General features: G+C 43.7%; 1 protein-coding gene across 4 annotated transcripts in view; it reads right to left on the bottom strand.

The window, feature by feature from the left end:
* Positions 1–3,539: 3,539 nt before the first annotated feature.
* Positions 3,540–17,740, bottom strand: part of LOC116388513 (protein BANP) — a 223,354-nt gene continuing 209,153 nt past the window's right edge. For all 4 annotated transcript variants that reach the window (XM_031856491.1, XM_031856482.1, XM_031856500.1 and 1 more), the window contains one exon: positions 3,540–17,678. In XM_031856491.1, the coding sequence (XP_031712351.1) occupies positions 5,562–17,489 (11,928 nt within the window). In that variant the 5' untranslated portion in view covers positions 17,490–17,678 and the 3' untranslated portion in view covers positions 3,540–5,561. The remainder of the gene's footprint in view (positions 17,679–17,740) is intronic.

Below are 17,740 nucleotides of genomic sequence, written 5' to 3' on the forward strand. Positions count from 1 at the left end.
TCAGATTCTCTGTGATAACCATAGAGACAGCAGGAGGAGAAGCTGAGGGAGCGCACTGTGGAGGTGGAGGTGGAGGGGGGGGGGGGGGATAAAGGTTGGAGGAGAAGTAATCAGAGGCAGTGAAAGGAGGAGTAGGGGGACGGAGAGAGTCTCAGAGGCATGAGAGGCATCCGTACTGGCCAGCAGGCCCTGCTTTATATATATAGATAGGGTCATTTGTGCTCCATGTTGGTCTATGAGCAATATTGGAAAGCGGTTTGGTCGATTTCAAAATGTCATGCCAGGAAGAGCATTGCAATCAAAAGATAAGACATTTTACCTGCTAATTTTCTCTGTAGACACTCCAACAGCATATCGAAGAGGAATGGATCTGTATGAAAGAGGTATAAATATAATGTATTTATGGTACCTTGTGTATAATTAAAAAAATACACTTGCAACAAATCCAGCCAGCAAACTGTATGTAACAAACTCTCCTTAGAATCAGCTCTGTGTCTTCCATGAGGACAGCCTCTCTGAAGACACCTGCTGTTAGGTGCAGTGCTCCAGCCAATGCAGACACACACCAGCAGGCTTTCATTTGTTTGCACAGACCTTGCAGAGCAACCCCATTTATTCCTGCAAACCTGGAACATCAAACAGGTACTTTTAGCTATTGTGTACAACCTGTTCCCTCTCTGGTGCCGTCTGGAATGACAAATGGTTGAATAGATAAAGGCTACGTTGGCAGTAAGGCACTGCGACTTCCAACTGAGAGGTCATTAATTAGGAAATCCAAAGGTTGCTTGTTCTTTACTTTAATGTTTCGTCTTCCATATTATCTTCTCCTCACTATAATTTATTTGTACCTGTTAATTTACTCAGTAAATCATTATGATGTTACTACTGCCCCACTTCCTTTGACTCCTATTTCAGGTGCCAGTCCTGTGAGAGTGTGGTTTATTTGTTTAGTGTTCTCACTGCAGCACTCTCATTTGAGGATGTTAAGAGGGTAGGCAGTGTTTTGATGGTTGTCAGGCAAAATTGGTTTGATGTCTTGATTTCAAAGATTTCTTTGTCCTCTTTGTTCACAACAGGGGGATGTGTTTGTATTAAATTATTCATACACATTTTCTCTGTCGAATAGAAATGATTTCAGATATTATCCCTTTGGAGATTCATCACGATCTCCCCCTGTGTGTGCAGAGAGGGATGCTCAGTCATTCCTTCCCCCTCATGCGACAAATCCCTCCCCATCCATCTATCTATTTATCTCTCTCTGTGATGGCTGAAACCTCACATTCCCAAAAGAGGCAACCTCAGTGGCCCCTCAGCCTGTGTGTAATTAGCGCTGACCAGTAGCCCATTTCTATCTGCCCCTGATCTCCCGACCTCCCTGAGAGGCAGCCAACAGCAGAGGAGCAGGGGGAGGGGGGCAAAAGGTGAGGGGAGAGAGGAGATAGATAGGGAGGGAAAACAAGGGAGGAGGGTGGGAGGAAAAGTGAGAAGGCAACAGGGAAGGGTGGAAGATAAAAAATGGAGAGTGGGGAGGAATGAGGTGAGGTGAACTAGTAGGGAAGGAGAAGAAAAAAATAGCCGAATGACTGAGAATGGAAGAGGCGGTGAGCCGCAGAGTAGGAAATTGATGGAGAATAGAGAACAAAAGCAGGAGAAGAGGAAGAGTAGGAGAAATAGGGTGGCGGCAGAGGAAAATAGACAGAGAGAAAAGAGATGCTATGTTAAGACCATACTGACTGATAATGTCACTCTACTTCAAAGTGCAAAGCGTTCCTGTCATGCTCCTGTATGACTGTGCCTCAGGAGAATTTCCTCATAGATCAGATGATAAAAGGGTAGCTGACAGGAGGGTGCGTGGGGCTCCTTCTCACTCTGTGTGACACATTCTGGGCTAAACTGGGACAAAACATACTGAGTTCTCTGCTTTAATTTTGTCTTGATCAACATACAGCTGCTGACCGGAAGACCTGGGGGAGATTCACAGGTGCAGCGAGACCAAAAGAGGACAAAGAGGATCAGGTAAAATCCAGGTACATTTAAGGATAAAAGATCAGCCATCATTTTTGTAATAAATTACCAACGCAACATGACACAAATCAGCTCAGTCGAGGAGGAAAATAGATCTTCTTAAGGAAACTGGCAACATTTAAAATAATTTAAAAGACATGTGTCACCATTATTTGGGCTTTTCTTATGATTGTTCTGTTTGAGATATTAACGGCAGGCATTTCATTTACATGTCTTGATGGCTCAAACGTCCCTTAAGTCATTAATCATTCAACTTTCAAGCATCACATTCGTCAATGAATCCAAGCAAGACTCCTTCAGTGTAACACATGTAATCTGAGTTTGGCAATTGAACCGTGCATCCTCTGTCTAATTGAATATTTAATTTCACTTTTTCAATAGTCACGTAAAAACTCTGATAACATTGTAGTCTTTTGTATGTTGTTGGACTCGTGACTCACAACAGACGGTGATCCATATTCCCACCGCTGACTCTTTTTATTTTTATTCATGCAGTGGGAATCTGCAAATGTGAGGGGATTCTCTTCATTCAATGGTTTAAATGAAAAGAAGGCATTCCACCAAAATCACAAAACATTTGATCATTTGGTGAAACACTTTATTTCCATGTTGACTCTCAACAACATGGAGGTCAGTCAGGTATTTTCAAGCAATCCACCAATGTTCAGTGAATTATTAGTATATTAGTATACACTGCTGATCAAATGTTTCAGCACTTGATTTGGCACCCCCGTCTATCTTGCTGTGTTGAACAACATTGGGATTGACAGTGTATGCCAACTACCAGTAATGTGATTATTGACTACATTTGCTTTCATTTTAATAATATACTCGTGGTAGATGCTCAGCCATGTAAGTAATATTTAGGGATGTAAAAGAAGTCAAGAATATGGTACAGTCAATCATGAAACCACATTTACATCTATGAAGCCCATATCTAAAATCTGAAAACGGTATCTGTTAAAAATGGTGAAACAAAGTGCTTTATCCCACAAATTATAGAGTTATTAGCTTGGCAACATGCTTTCATGATAGCTCCTCGTCTATTTCAAGGAAACTGAGGGGGAAATTACATCTTAGACATGCTGTTCATGGATTTTAATGCACTGTAACAAAGGTCAACATGTAACACATAAACCAGCACACCTTCATGAATTTTAATTATATCCTGCTGGAGAAATGTTGACTCGCTGAGTGAAGAGGAACAGAGAAGTAACAGGGATTCAGGTCTGTAATTCACTGAGAGTTAGGCTATTTTCTGTTGTCATCAATGAGTCCAAAAATATGGTCTCTGCGGGTGCTGCCAAACCAGTATTCCTACTAAATTAATTAGAAAAGTTATTTCAACAACAACACTGCGGTTCTGTTTTCTCCACACTTCCTCTGAATGTCTGCCATGGTCTCTCACAATAGTGTCAGAATCAACACATGGATTATTTATTTTCATGCTTGTATATAAATATATATATATATACATATATATATATATTTCTTTCTTTATTTTTTACAGAAACCCCCAATATCTTCATAGCACTTTACAAACCCTTATGAAATATTGTTAACTTGATTATGAACTTGTGATATTATGGACATACTGTAGCTATCCTAATGCATTATACCTTACAGCGACTTAAGATGCATTGTGCATGTTAGAAGGTATGCAAGTGCATATAATGCATTACAGACATATGATTTAAAGAAACACATTCCCATAAATAAGAATGTTCACAATCAAAACACAGACCGATGACTTTAAGCCTGTTTCAGTCAGTCCACAGCTACTACAAAGATAAAGTATTACCTTCTATTTCATTCACAAAAGCTGAATGCTTGAGTTTCAGTCGTTGACAAACAAAATAACCTCTTCTTTCTTCCCTCTCTGTCCACGTTTACTCTCTTCCCCAATCTATCATCCTCCCCTCTTGTCTTACATCTCTTTTTCTTAGGTTCCATCATGAATCAGTGAATGGTGTGAAAACATTGCTCCTCCCGATGTGTGTCTACATGAATGCCACTGTGTACTATGGCTTTTTATTCCTATGTGATGATGAAAAATATTCGTGTAGGAATAGAAGCCATTTTACACGTGGTGAGAGAGCAACGTGACCAAAGCACGACAGAAGAGAGAGCGCCTCGCCACCTGCTCAACAGTTCTCGTATACCGACTACCATACGGGTGGATAAATGTGACTGTTGAATGTTTCCCTGTAGTAAATATACATCTACGCTCCACTTTCAGATGACGAGTTAAGTGCTGATCTGAAGACAGAAAAGTCAAACTTTGTTGAGTGTGCACCTGTTTTTGCCTCCAGACACAAGCAGCTTGCAGTGTTTGATGCACGTGGTGACAGCTGCAGTCCGCAGGGAAGGCAGTTTGAACATTTGCAAAACACGTCATGAAGAAAAGAAGAAAAGAGCAAGTAGAGACCAATACAGATCTTTATTAACCAACTATAAAAGAGGCACTTAGAGAACCACTTAAGAACTTTACAACGGCATTTCCCTTTCTTCTCACTCTGTTTCTTTTGCACATTATTAAAATAAAACTTTGACATGAAGCATTGCACCAAAACAACAATCTACCTAAAATATTATACAATATAAGATACATACAGTATAAACAAGATAAAGCACCTTTGTTGAAGTAGTAAATACTATTCATAATTAAACAGTTGAAGTAACAGACACAGATGATTGAGTTTGTAATTTGTGTGTGGTATTATCAGTGCATGGGAAGAACTCCGAATACAGGTCTTGGGACTGTGATGTCCTTGTATGCACCTGAGTTTAAACATTGGAAGTTTTCCTAAATTTAGGAAATGTATCAGCCTACATATGAAGTATTTGGATGCTTTATACAGTATCTTTAATAAACTACAGAGAACCAGTAAAAACAGTTGATCGAATGTACTGTGACTGCTACAGATCTCATGATCCCGAGTACATTGGCATTCACATTACAATAAAACACAATGTAGCACCATGTTTATACAGAAGGCTAATATGATGAATGTCAATGCAGTACAGTAAAGTAAAAAAATAATACAAAATGAATATGTTGGAAGCATGTACGAAAAGGTGCACAGACAATAGTCCAAGTCAGTTATGATGTCATTTGGTCCTTTTCCAGAAAGACTTGATAAGACCGATAAGATCAAATGCAAAATGAACATGCATTTCTTAGAAGAAAATATTTTACTGTATTTTCAAGTATTCTTTTCTTTCTTTCCTTTAGGTAAATGAAATATAATCTCTGAAATAGACAATATCCAACGAAGGAAAAGCAGAAAAAAAGTTCAAATGATTTTCCCAACTAGCATATTCATTTTTGACCCAAAATTCATATCTTCCATTCGTCCTCACATTTGTGTAATAAAAACACATGTACAAAGAACACATAAAGTGACTACGTAAGTATTTAAAGATAGCATTTCACAGAAAAGAGCTGTGCAGTCTCATTCACCACAAGGAATTGTCTTAAACATTTATAACTGTGAAATTTACAGTCTCCTATTCACAGATTCCTCTCGCCCCACTCAGTTAATAGATTCTGATGTGTCCTTTCTTAAAGGAATCTTAAAGCTAGTGAGTTTTTGGCCAAACAGCTGGCTTAAGAGGTGGTTCTGGGACTCTGCTGTCCTGTAGGAATGGCTCTCCATTGACCTAACCCCCATCTTTGGCCTAGATTTATTCAAAGAATTGTTCATGGGAACTGAAGACACTTTAGAAATAGGGGGATGTAAAGGCCGCCCCAGAGGTCCCTTTTTGGCTTTGTAATCCCCGTTAAGAGGAGTCACAATCTCAGCCTTCTTTTGTGTGCAGCTATCAAGCAAGCTTCTCTTTGACGGCAAACCCATGTTTGAAGTCTTGCACTTGGAAACAATTTTGTTGCTAACGACGTCGTCCCTTACTGAGGACAGCACAGGGTAGTCGTTCGGTCCATCTGTCTTCCTTTGCAGAGAGGGATTCGCACACTTGCTGGAGCGGAATTTCTTTTTGGCCCGAGAGTCAACACCGTAGTTCTCCTGTGTGGCTGGAGAGGAAAACCTTTGCAGACTGTGTGGGGATTTCGAGTCTTTCCTCTTCTTCTGTGGTCTCACAGATTCTTTGTCCTCATTTGAGGCCGAAGCGTTTAGGGAAACCTTGGAGTGGAGGGCTGGTGTAAACTCTGTAGCCTTCATGCTGCTGGTTGTAGTGCCGTTTTTAGTGTTGTCTGTTTTGGCCGGGGAAACTTTGTCTTTCATCTGACTGCCACCTTCCTGTTCACCACCTTGAGATGAAGTCAGCTGTTTGCTGTCATTATTGGAAGCTTTCAATGAGTGACGCCACTGCTCATCATCCCTCTGTTGGTCCATCACATCAGCAGCTAATTCATGCTTTGACTCAAGTGTCTTTGAAATGATTTGATTTTCTCTTCGGCTGACAAAAGAGTCTTCACAAGATGCTAGTGAATCAGTTTTTTCAGTCTCAGCTGTGGCACCTTCAGCAGAGCCTTCCCCAGCCTTAAGAGTCTCCTCCCCCACACTACTACTGCCGTTAGACGCTGACCAAGAGGATTTCTCTGCTCTAATGCAGACTGACTCATTCTCCTCTTTCACGTCAAATGGTTCAGTAATTGATTTTCTATTACCCTCTTTATCGAGAAGAGGTGAGGTGACTGGGTCAATCTCCTCTTTCTTGGGTGTAGCAGACTCTGAAGAGCGCACATGAATAGAGTTCTCCAGCTCTACAAGTAGTTCCGAGTAGTCCTCAGCAATGTCCTCAGTCTTCACATTTGTATTGTTTGTGTCGCTGTGGTAATCATCTGCAATGGTCTGTGTGGAGTCCTCTGCTGTGGAAACGGAGGGTTTTGAAGTCTCAGAGTTTTGATTTAAGTGCTGTGAGCTCACACTGGCAATGCCGCTGTCTGAGCTATTTTCTTGCAGACTGTCAGAGGGCATTCTCCTCTTCTTGCTTGCGGGCGAATCACACTCATCTTCTTTGGAGGCAGATGCCTTCACAGGTCTGAAAACACCTCGGAATTTGAAAATCTTGTTCCCCCCTGACAGGTGCTTTTCCATGTGGCGATCAAACTGCTCCTTCTTAGAGAAGGTGTAGTTACAGGTGCTGCAGATGAAAGATTTTTTAATCACATGCATGACGTCGGCACAGAGCTCGCAGGTGTAGAGGGTGGTGTGTTTTGAATCCAGCTCGTCAACCTCCTCATGTGCACTCTTCAGATGGCCTTTCAGCTCCTGGGCCTCCTGATAAGAGACGGGGCATTTGTGACACAGGAAAATCTTTTCCAAATTGTGAACCACTAAATGTCTCTGGAGTTTGAATGGTTTGGGGAACTGTTTCCCACAGTGGTGGCAGTCTCTTGAGGGGTCTTTGCAGTTGGGATGCATCTCCACACTTTTAGGTGTCTCTGTTTTGTGGAGGACCTCTAGTGGGGTAAATGTACTCTGCTTCCCACCTGCTCCACTGCTGCTCTTAGTTTTGTGAACTTTTGGCTCAGCCCCCTGTGAGGTTTTCCCCTCTCCCACAGCGTTGTCTGCAACAACAGCTTTTTCCTGTTCTTTAGTGGCTTTGCTGGGTTCTCTGTTGGCTTTGCTGGGGCGGTGCTGCATGATCGAGGTGATAAAGTTCTTCACGGCTGTCTCCTGCATGAAGCAGCCTGGAATGCCTAACATGGAGCCTTGAGTCTGACCCCTCCGGGCAAACTGAGTGGCATGCTCTCGTAAATGTTCATTGTACATCCACACATCTGATATCTCCTTCAAGCACATTCCGCAGGTCCAGATACCTGTCTTGTTCTTGGCATGTTTCTCCCTCAGATGGTCTCTCAGTTGCTCCCTAGAGCTGAACTTACGCTGGACACACATGTAGCAGGTTGGAGGTGGAGATGGGTTGTGGGAGAGTTTGTGAAAGTTCAGCTCGCCCAGGGTGAGGAACCAAGTGAAGCACACTTTGCACTTGTACTGCTTATCTTTTACCTTTATTCCACAATCTTGACGTTTTCTGCCTCGCCGCTCCATCACTTTCTTGGACTTTTCATCATCTCTATTCTCCACGGCAACAGTTGCCGTGGGAGGAGCCACTGAAATATCTTTTTTGGAGTCAAAGAACTGAATCTCAGGAAGTTGAAATGTGGTCTTGATGTTTTGGATGTCAATGCTGTGGAAGGTTTGAACACTCTTTGTGACACATGGCTCTACGGGGAAGGGGGCAGAGGGCGGGGGCAGAGGGCAGGGTGCAGTGGGCTCTTCTGCTTTGCAGGTGCTGGGGTCAGAGGTCACCGTTGAGCTTGAATCAAAGCTACTGAAGTCACTGGAGCCACTCCATTCAATTGAAGATTTATCAACCGTGCTCTCGAGTGAATTGGAGGGGCTGTTGTCAACCTCTTTAACATTCTCATGAGCATCCTGCTGGTCACTTTGGGTAACACCAGTCTTTAATGTGCTGTTGTGGCACATATTCAACATGATGGCATCATCGGTTGATATTGTCTCATATTCACAGCGGTCAGTTTGGTTGTCAGTGAACGTCTGCTCCGCTTGGTTTTTAGTGTACTGACCTTTACTTTGCATGAACGTCTCTGAGGGAGGGTAGTCCTCAGTCACGTTTGATTCGGGCGATAGCTTCTGTCTTTTGTTTCTTTTGCTGTACACCCTTGGGCACTTTTTCCTTTTTGCTTCCTCATCTCTGGGGAACAGCTGTGAGAATGTGGTGTCGTCGTCAAGTAAGGCCTTCAGTTCGGGACTTATGCCGGAAGGACTGAGAGGGGAACAACTCAAATAGGAGAGAGGATGTGCCTCGTCTGAGGGTTCACTGTTTTCCTCACATTTTATCCCGACGGCTGCCACTTTGCTAAGAATCTCTTGGGCAAGGCTCTCTTCTGATCCTTTCTGTTCACACGTCTCTTCCACAGCGCACAGACTCTTTCTGGGCTCATCGTATTCCCTGATTACATCTTTGTCTACAGATATAGCACTTTCAACATTATTATCTGCACAAACTTCCCTATCTGCAATCTCTGTTATGCTTGTGCATTTAATTTCTTCCAGATCAGTGACTTGATTTAGCGCCACAGTTTCATTGAGAACATTTGTCTGCTTTGTTGGAGATGGCGGTGTATTGTCAGAGCCAGAGTTTGAAGTAATAGGTTGAGGGAATTTCTCTGAGCCAGTAACGGTTTTGTCATTGATTTTCACCTGGTCTGCTGGAGATTTGCGGAGATCATGTAGTCCACTGCTTTTGAATTCAGGAGTTATAGCTTGAAGTATGTCTGTTTTTAATATATGTAGAAGCTCATCTGAGAAAGAGTCTGACTTCATGCTTATCTCACTGTTTTTGTTCTTTCTAGCTTTGTTGTTCTTTTTTGCTTTTGTTGGCAGCAGAGGGTTTTGGTGGCTTATTTCACCCACTGCCACTACATTGGTCTCAGATGCCATTTCCTCCAGGACTGACTCAGTCTCTGCTGCTTTAAATATGAGAGTGCTACTTGTCTCAGGCAGCCCATCTATTTTACTTGGGTAACAGGTCTCTGAATCATCTTTATGTTCTTTCTCTGTAATTTGGGATGCTTCATAAATAACCATAGTCTCCTGATGGTTTGATGTTGTGCTCTGCGAGCCAATGTGTTTTTCATCTCTGACCAAATGTTTCATGGCCTTATGTCTTTTTAATCCAGGCACGGTCCTGAAACACATGAGGCAGATTTCACAAAGTTCTTTCCCCTGTTGAGCGTTGTTCTGTGTCTTTTTTTGAGATATTTCTTTGTGTATTTGGTGCATTGTGGAACACTGGCCAGTCTCTATTGTTGGTTGCTTCTCTGATGGGTCTGGTGGAAGAGGCATTTGTTCATTTTCACAGATGACAAGTGGTTTAGGAGTGGGCGGACCATCTGAAATGTCTTTACTGATAAGTGTACTGTCCTCAGCAGAAGCCCCGTAAGAATTTAAATCCTCTGATTCATCCTTCCTCAGCAGGTCAGCGTGAATACGCAAATGCTCAACAGGTCCAACAGGATCATGGCAAACCTCCAAGTCTATCTTTACATTACCACCTAAGGAATCTTTGCTTTTTGTTTCAGGTGGGATACCCAATGAAAAACATGTGAATTTTCTACTCTGCTGGAGGACCAGTTGTTCATCTGATAAATTCACTTTAGCTGCAGGGTCTGGGTTCAGTGATAGCACCGTGTCTGTTTCACTTTCATTAAAAATCAGTGCAGGGTTAACGCTCAGGTCACAAGGTTCACAGTCATCTCTGGGACTCTGCTTGAAGTCTGGATGCTCTTCAGGTTTACTGGCAGGTGAAATTGATATGTAGCTGTATTGATTCTGTTGTGGAGGTTCGTCTGAAATACTGTTGTAGTTGAGAGGGCTGAGCTTCAAATCATACATTGCATCTCTCTTTTCAAGACCATCTGACACTTCTGGTGGTTCTGCTGAGCTGGTCACTGGAAGTGGAGAAGGAATGGTGGTTTCAGAGCTGGTGATTGTACACTCCATGATCCTTAAGTCCAGGAGTGGTGGGCTGATCAAAGAATACTCCATCTCGGCTGTTGTGTTCAGTTGTTCTTCACTGTTCAAAACCTCTTTCACGTTGCTGTTTTCTTCCTTGTTTATGGGGGATTGCACATTTTGAATTGAGCCATGGTTAACAGACACATCATCACATTTGCTTTGGGATGTACATGAATCCTCTTCTATGTTCCATTCCTGCATGGGTGTTTGATGAGAGGTTGGTAGAAGAGGACTGGTTGGTGGGGCAGTGTGTAGAAAGAGACAGTGACTTTCTTCAACCTCTTCTCTGCATGGTGAGTTTTGGTGACTTGCCATAAAATCAATAGGAAGGTCTTCTTTGATGTCCTGTACAATTAAAATCTCTTCTTGTTTCTGAAAGCCAAGACCCGAGTCACTAAACGAGTCATTAAATGGAGTAACTTTGCAGGAATCACAGCCAATGATAGCATCAGACTGAGAAATAACCAACAGATTACTTTGTCCCTCTATGGACTGGGTGTCTCGGAAGGGTGAGCAACGACTGGTGCTCTCTGTATTGGTTTCCATCAGTATCAGACTGCAGGGCTTGTCAGTGGTGACTATCTCCACCGACAGATCAGTTGTTGAACATGCACTGTAAGCAGGGCTGCAGCTGTTGGAGGGGGATAGTTTCATCAAGTTATCCTGTTTTGCTGTTTCAACACTTATTTTCTCGTCTGAGCACTTCAATTTTATTTCCTCACCATGTGAAAAACTAATGTCTCCAGTATTAACATGGTTATCAGTGGACCGTTTTTCGACTGCTGTTTTAATTGCACCCAGACTTTCCTCGCCAATGTCTAGACTGGCGTCAGGTGGAGTTGGTGATAAAGGATGGCTGACAGACTGACCAGTGATTCCCTTCACTGCGTCTGCTTCCTCATAGCCATCTGTGGTTGAATGTTCTGGATCGTCACTACTGGTTTTAAATAACTGATTCACATCTACTGCTGCTTTGCTGTTCCCGCCGGACTCCTGAACCACATGTGGGTCATGTGTCAGCACACTTGAGCAGTGAGCAGACTCGTTCAAATTACTATTCTTGGCGATATCCTCCTCTGATGTGACTTTAGTCTCAGCCTTGCTGTCATTGTTTTCTGTGGGCTCACTTGGCTGTGATGAAATTGGCTGGTTTCCATCGACTGTGGGGTTAGTGCTGTCAGAGAGAGATGACTGTGACTCATTCAGAATGAATTCAATATCGTCTTTCTGCTCATTGATGTGTCGAGGTGATAATATATTCTCCTTCCCCGCAATTGCTTCCTTTTCACTGTGATCTTCTCTCTCAACTGCATCAGTTGCCTGACATTCAATTTTGTGATGTTGTTGACTTGTGAGAGTGGTGACATTCGGCTCCTTGTCTTCTGATATAACAGGTTCTTTTTTAAATATTGAGTCTGAAATCACCTCCAGGCTTTTTATGAGGTTTTCTGTATATCTTTTCTGTTCTAAAATCTCTTCCTTTGTTTCTACTGGAGTGTCTTTTTCAGCATTTCTCTCCACTGATTCCTGGTCATGGTGGAGCTGTGGGTTTTCAATATGTGAAGCCGTGGTGCTAAAATTTGGGGCATCATCTTCTTTTTCATTGAAATGTTCAAGCGCCCCTGGTTCATTGTGAATTGGAGTGTGGGGAGTGTGGTGTCCACCCATTAGCTCAAACTGGAATGGACTGGACCATGGTTCAGTGAAAGGCTCTGAGGCCAAGCTGTTCACTGATACTTCCATGGTTTGCACAGGGCACCCCATATCCAGTCCAGTGCCTCCACTCTCTGACTCATCAGCCAAACGTAAAGGTGAAAATTTGCTCATTTTCAGCTGCTTAGGGACATCCTGAGCTTGTAATGGTGGGCTGTCCAACTTAGTTGACTGCAGCTGGTTTTCAAGCTCATTCACTATTCTTTTTATCTCTAGCTCATCCTCTGATGCACAGCTGTTGAGATTTGTACCGTAGTCGATTAGTTTTTCTGGCAGAGACAAAAGAACGTGATTGTAATCTAGTTTCTTTTCATTTGATTTCTCAGAGCTGCCTTTGTACTGAGATATCTCATCTGGTAGTACAGGGCTAACCAAAAGGTTCCAGTCTCTTTGTTCCAGAAAAGAAGAGAAGGAGGACACAAACTCTTCCTTTTTATCAGCTATGTTCTCTATTGAATGAAAACTCTCTTTCTGAATCGGCATATCTGAGTAGAGGCCACTGTCGAATCCTGTGAGATCCCCAAACATTGTTGAGGTGTCAAATGAAAGTGGGGATTTCAAGAGCCCCTGTTCCTGATCCAGTGGGTAGTCCATGAGGTGGAGCGTATCTTTTTGTACCAATGGGCCTTGGCTCTCAGTTGGAGATAGGCACACCTCATCCATCAAAGAGGTGCAACGGGAGGATGGCTTGTGTGCATTTAGGTCATTGACTAAAGTCATAGCCTCACCCACCATGCAGACATTGTCACTCTGTTTTTCAAAGGTGGTACTGTCTGATAGCTCTGACTGTGTAGCTTGGGGCCCCTCGCTTCTTTTGCACATTCTGATTCTGTCAATATTGAAATGAGCTTCTTTGTTGATGGTGGGAGAGTGTGAATCAAACTGTAGTGGCTTGCTGTCTGCTCTGCTACACTGTGTTGGCTCTTCTTTGGGGCACAGCTTGTCTGTTCTCTGTAGGGTGTTTCTGTCTGAACTGACTGTGGTGCCAGTTTCTTTTCTGGGAGACACCAGCTTCTCTCTTGATTTTTGATTGTGAGCGGTTCTGCTTTTTTCAAAGTTTTTGACTGTGTCTTTTGCTTTTTGGGACAATGACACTGGATCAGCAACTTCTGGATTTGAATTATTCTTGTTTGGGTCCTCTGTACTGACTTTGTTATCAGACAGAATAGCTTTGTCACTATTATACTTCTTGACAGATTTAGTGAATGTCAGTGCTAGTGTGCTAGATTCTTTACATAACTTCTGCGGGGAGGACCTTTCATATGTTTTCTGCTCTGGAGACTCTTTCTTTTTGATGTCTGTCTTCTTCTCACAGTCGGATTCAGTGCGATCAGTGCTTTTAGGGCTGTTGATACTATCGCTTGAAACACTCACAGATGTGCTGAGTTCACTGCTTGTGGAAGACCTGCTACCCCTCCTCCTGAGTCTCTGATGAGAACCATGTTTCTCAGGTGAGAGAGAAACCTCCTCGCTTTTTTTCACCTCAAAACACTCCTTCGACTCATGTCGCCATGCTGCCTGGTCCCTCTCACTCCTTGCTCGCCATTTGCACTCTTTGGTGTATGTGTATTTACACCGGCTGCTTTGATTCAGCCGGCCTTGGCTTGCTATTTTAACGGGCTCACATTCATCATCGGAATCTGAGACATAGTCGTATTCTCCAAATGCAGGGTTCTGTACAGTGGGAGTTAGTCTTTCCATCACTAAGGAAAACTGGAGGTTTTTTGTACCTTTAACATGGAGCTTATGGAGCTTATTTTTCTGTTGAACTATTTTGTGAATAAGTTCTTTACTCCAGGTGCCCCCTCCAGTGCTTTTCCTCTTGCTCTCTTTCACTGCAGTCCTTGAGCTTGGAGAGGTGGAGGCCTGTGAGGGTGTTGACCATCGAAGTGCAGAGCTGTCCTGAAACGTTTTAATACCACAACGCTCAGAAAACTTGCTGGATAAGAGAAACCTTTGTGTACTTTGGTTTTCATCCTCACTCTTGCACAGTTTTCTTGCCTCTTTCACTTTGTTGTCTTGTTCTCTTGTTGTCTTCTCCCTTGAGGCAATTCTTGAATTTTTATGAGAGACTTCTTTTTTTATGATAATTTTCTCATCTTGTTTTAAATTCAGAGATCCTTTCTCAAGTTTGCTCTCAGTGTACTGTTTATCTGTCTCAGAGTTCTCAACATCAGAGTCATAGAAATAATTTCCCTGTTTGAAAGACCTGTCATCCTCTGTTGCTCGTTTGTTTTTGCTCTCAAAGACCAGAGATTCTTTGGTTTTCAGGCATTGTTTGCTTGATGTTGTTTTGACAGTGGTGAGGTCATCATCGGCAAACGCATCGATAAAGCTACTGTCTATCTCTGCATTATCTGACTGATATCCCAGTCCATTCAGGGCTTCTATGATTAAGCTGTCTAATTTGGCATCTTCCATGTCCAGCTCAGGGAGAGGGACAGGAAGGTTACCCGTACCAGAGAACAAGTTAAGTTTCATTGAATCATCCTTGTTGTCTCCTTTAGTTTCACTGTCAGATATCAGTTCTCCATTTTTATTGAGGCCCAACAGAGAAAGGTGAAGGTCAGATGGGCACCTTGACATCAAACCATTTGACACGGATGACACTGCTTTTGCTGGTTCTGCATGGAATTTTCTGCTGTCCTCCATCTTTGATATGTCTTTGAGGTCATTTTGAGCAAACGTATGCTGAGCACAGTATTGCTTATGGCCTAGAAAGGATGCCAGGTTGTTGAAGTTCTGATCACACTGCTTGCATGTCAGAAGCACATCTAACTGGTCAAGATTTGCTGCAGCTAACGAGGTCGCTAACAGCTGATGTGCAGAGTATGGCGGTGGTGGCTGATGATGCTCCAGCCCAAAACTGTCTATGTAACTTTTGCTTCCATCCATAGTAGTCTTTGGATGTGTGCTGTTTTGCAGGTAGCTCATCATGTCGTCTTTGGCTCTGTCTTGCGCGTAAGGAAGGTTTCTTGGAGCATCTGAATGAAACTGGTGAGGGTGAGCGCTCAGGTGATCTGACAGTAACTGTGTTTTGGCTTGGGCCTGGTGATAAAATGTGTGAGAGGGTGCTGACTTTGACAATTGACTGTCCTCTGAACTGATGTCAACAGGGCTGGTGGATGCTGGGGAGAGGGAAGAGCAGGTACTACTGGATGCAGGGTTATGGACTGGCGAGGGCAAAGGAGATTCATAAGGGGACACCATCATAAGTCCCATGGGGGGGACCTGTAATGGGGGATAGCTGTAGTTTCTTGATGCTGCTGGAAGAGACTGGTTGAGTCCAAAATATACCGCCTTATTTTTGGATTCACATACTTGTGCGTGGCTCATCTCTACTTTAAATGTTGAGACTGTATTACTGCTATGTTTTACAGTCTCCTGTCTTTGGCTTGAAAACCCGTCACTGGTTCTGCTGTTCTGAAATGAGCTGGGGTTTTCCAGGGAGCTGTGTTTATGTGATTTGCTATCATCCTGCCAGTCAGAAGGGGAAACCATGTAAGGCATTTTTTGATTGCTTATTTGCCGAGATAAGTCAATTCCGTTTTGGTTCGACAAGGCAGGGGTTGGTCGTATCTGCTGCCAGGTCAACCTGCTATTTTTAGATGAATTTGGCCTTTGGTCACGTGCTGGCTGGTTCTGAAACTGATACTTGTCATTCATATCAGTATACTGATTTGTGTTTTGATCAACTGGTAAATGTGTCTTATTAGGCCCCTCCCATGAGTGTGGTAACCTATTTAGAACCTTGTTATTGATGTTTTTATCAAAAGACATCATGCCTGTGTGAATGTTACTGACTAGAGGGTTGCTAAATGTTTTGATGGGAAAGTGCATTTGGGAGCCTGGACCTTGTGAAATATTTATTGCATGGTGCACACTTCCTTGAATGTGTGTTCTTTGGTTGGCATCTGTTTCTTTAGGATGACAATTCCTCTTACTACCCAAGGTGATGGCTGCATCCCTGCTGTCTGCCTGTGCCATAGTGTCTGTGCTGTCAGACAGGGTAATCTTCCCCTGCTCTGACTGCTGTGAGCTGGAGCCAGAGCTGTCACTACTGGCTGAGTCCTCACTCAGATTCCTAGGACATTGGATGGAGGATGTTACCTCTTGAACAAACTGTGACTGTGGGGGTTGAGGATAAGAACTCCTATCCTCGGGCTGCTGTTCATTACTAAACTGAGTGCTGTTCTGAGCAATGTGTTGCCCTTCCCCAGGCCTAAAGGAAAACGAGTTTTGGGTCACATGAACAGAACCTTGCGTGGAGGTTGTAAAGTCTTGGGATTGGGGGTTCTGTTCACAGACAGAGTCAGAGGTTGATTCTTCCAGAAAATTATATCCATATTGATATGGACCAGGCACAAAGGCCTTATTAGTTTCTGTAAGGGCAGTGGATTTTTGTGATGACACTCCATAGCTAGCACCATTAAAAGTTCTTTCAGGAGACTGCCATACATTAGAGCCACTCAGCTGAAAGTCAGTCAGGATCAGCTGGCTGCCGGGCTGTGTGCTGTTGTTCTCCATTGAGGCAGGCTGCTGCTGCTGTGACAGGGGTGGATGTGGGTGAGATGACGTTCCACTTGAAGAAACCAGTGCCTGTGAGGTATAGCTTGGGGAGGTAAGGTTAGAGGAGGCCTCCTGGAAGCAGCGGCTATAGTTGAGCTCTTCTTGCTGTAGTTCGGCCTCTCTCTCTGGTATACTGGGAACGTGGAATCTGTAGCTGCCCGAAACTGTGCCACGACTGGTCTCCAACTTCTTGGGTGGCGCAACCTTCTGCTGCGGGTAGGCAATACCAATGGTGGGGTTGGAGCGTGGATTTGTAATGCTAAGTCTGTACAGCTGCTGCGGGTTGGCGCGCTCCGTCTTTCCTGACCGCTTCCCTTTTTCTCGGCTGCGGCCCTTTCCACTCGGGGACTGGGGTCTGCCTTTGCCACTCGACCAAGTCCTGTCTGTGGCAAATTTGGATCGGTTCTGCAGTGATCTGAAGTCAATCTTCCCTGTCTGCTGTGGCCGTATGACAGCCTCACGTTGCTGAGGACAGTCCCTTCCCTTTTCTAGTTTTTCAACTTTGGCCCCTTTGCTGCTGCTTCTGGACTCAGTGCCTGTGCTTGAAAAGTCCTCTGAAGACTCCTTTGTGGTTTTGTCACTCTGCTGTTCCAGCGCTGTCCCTTCATCCTGCAGTTTGGACTCAGCGACCAGCTCTTTGACAGCATGCATTCGCTGAGTCTCTCCTGCCATGGTTCTCAATGCGTGCTGTGAAGGCTTGGTCCTCAGAAATGCTATCTGGGAGACAGGGTCATCGTCTTCTGGGTGGTATGAATCAGTAAATGTCCAGTGGCAGGAACTGCAGGGACAGGGCTGCTCGCTGCAGGCTCATCTCTTCCCTTTCATTGTGAACCGCTGATCTGGCACCAGAGCAAAGCAGACCTGGAGGGAAAAGAGAACAGAGAGGATCAGATGTCAAGCTTTTACTGTTTAATAAAAAAATG

The sequence above is a fragment of the Anarrhichthys ocellatus genome, unplaced genomic scaffold, assembly GCF_004355925.1.
Source record: "Anarrhichthys ocellatus isolate YVR2014 unplaced genomic scaffold, GSC_Weel_1.0 scaffold2, whole genome shotgun sequence".
Taxonomy (NCBI): domain Eukaryota; kingdom Metazoa; phylum Chordata; class Actinopteri; order Perciformes; family Anarhichadidae; genus Anarrhichthys; species Anarrhichthys ocellatus.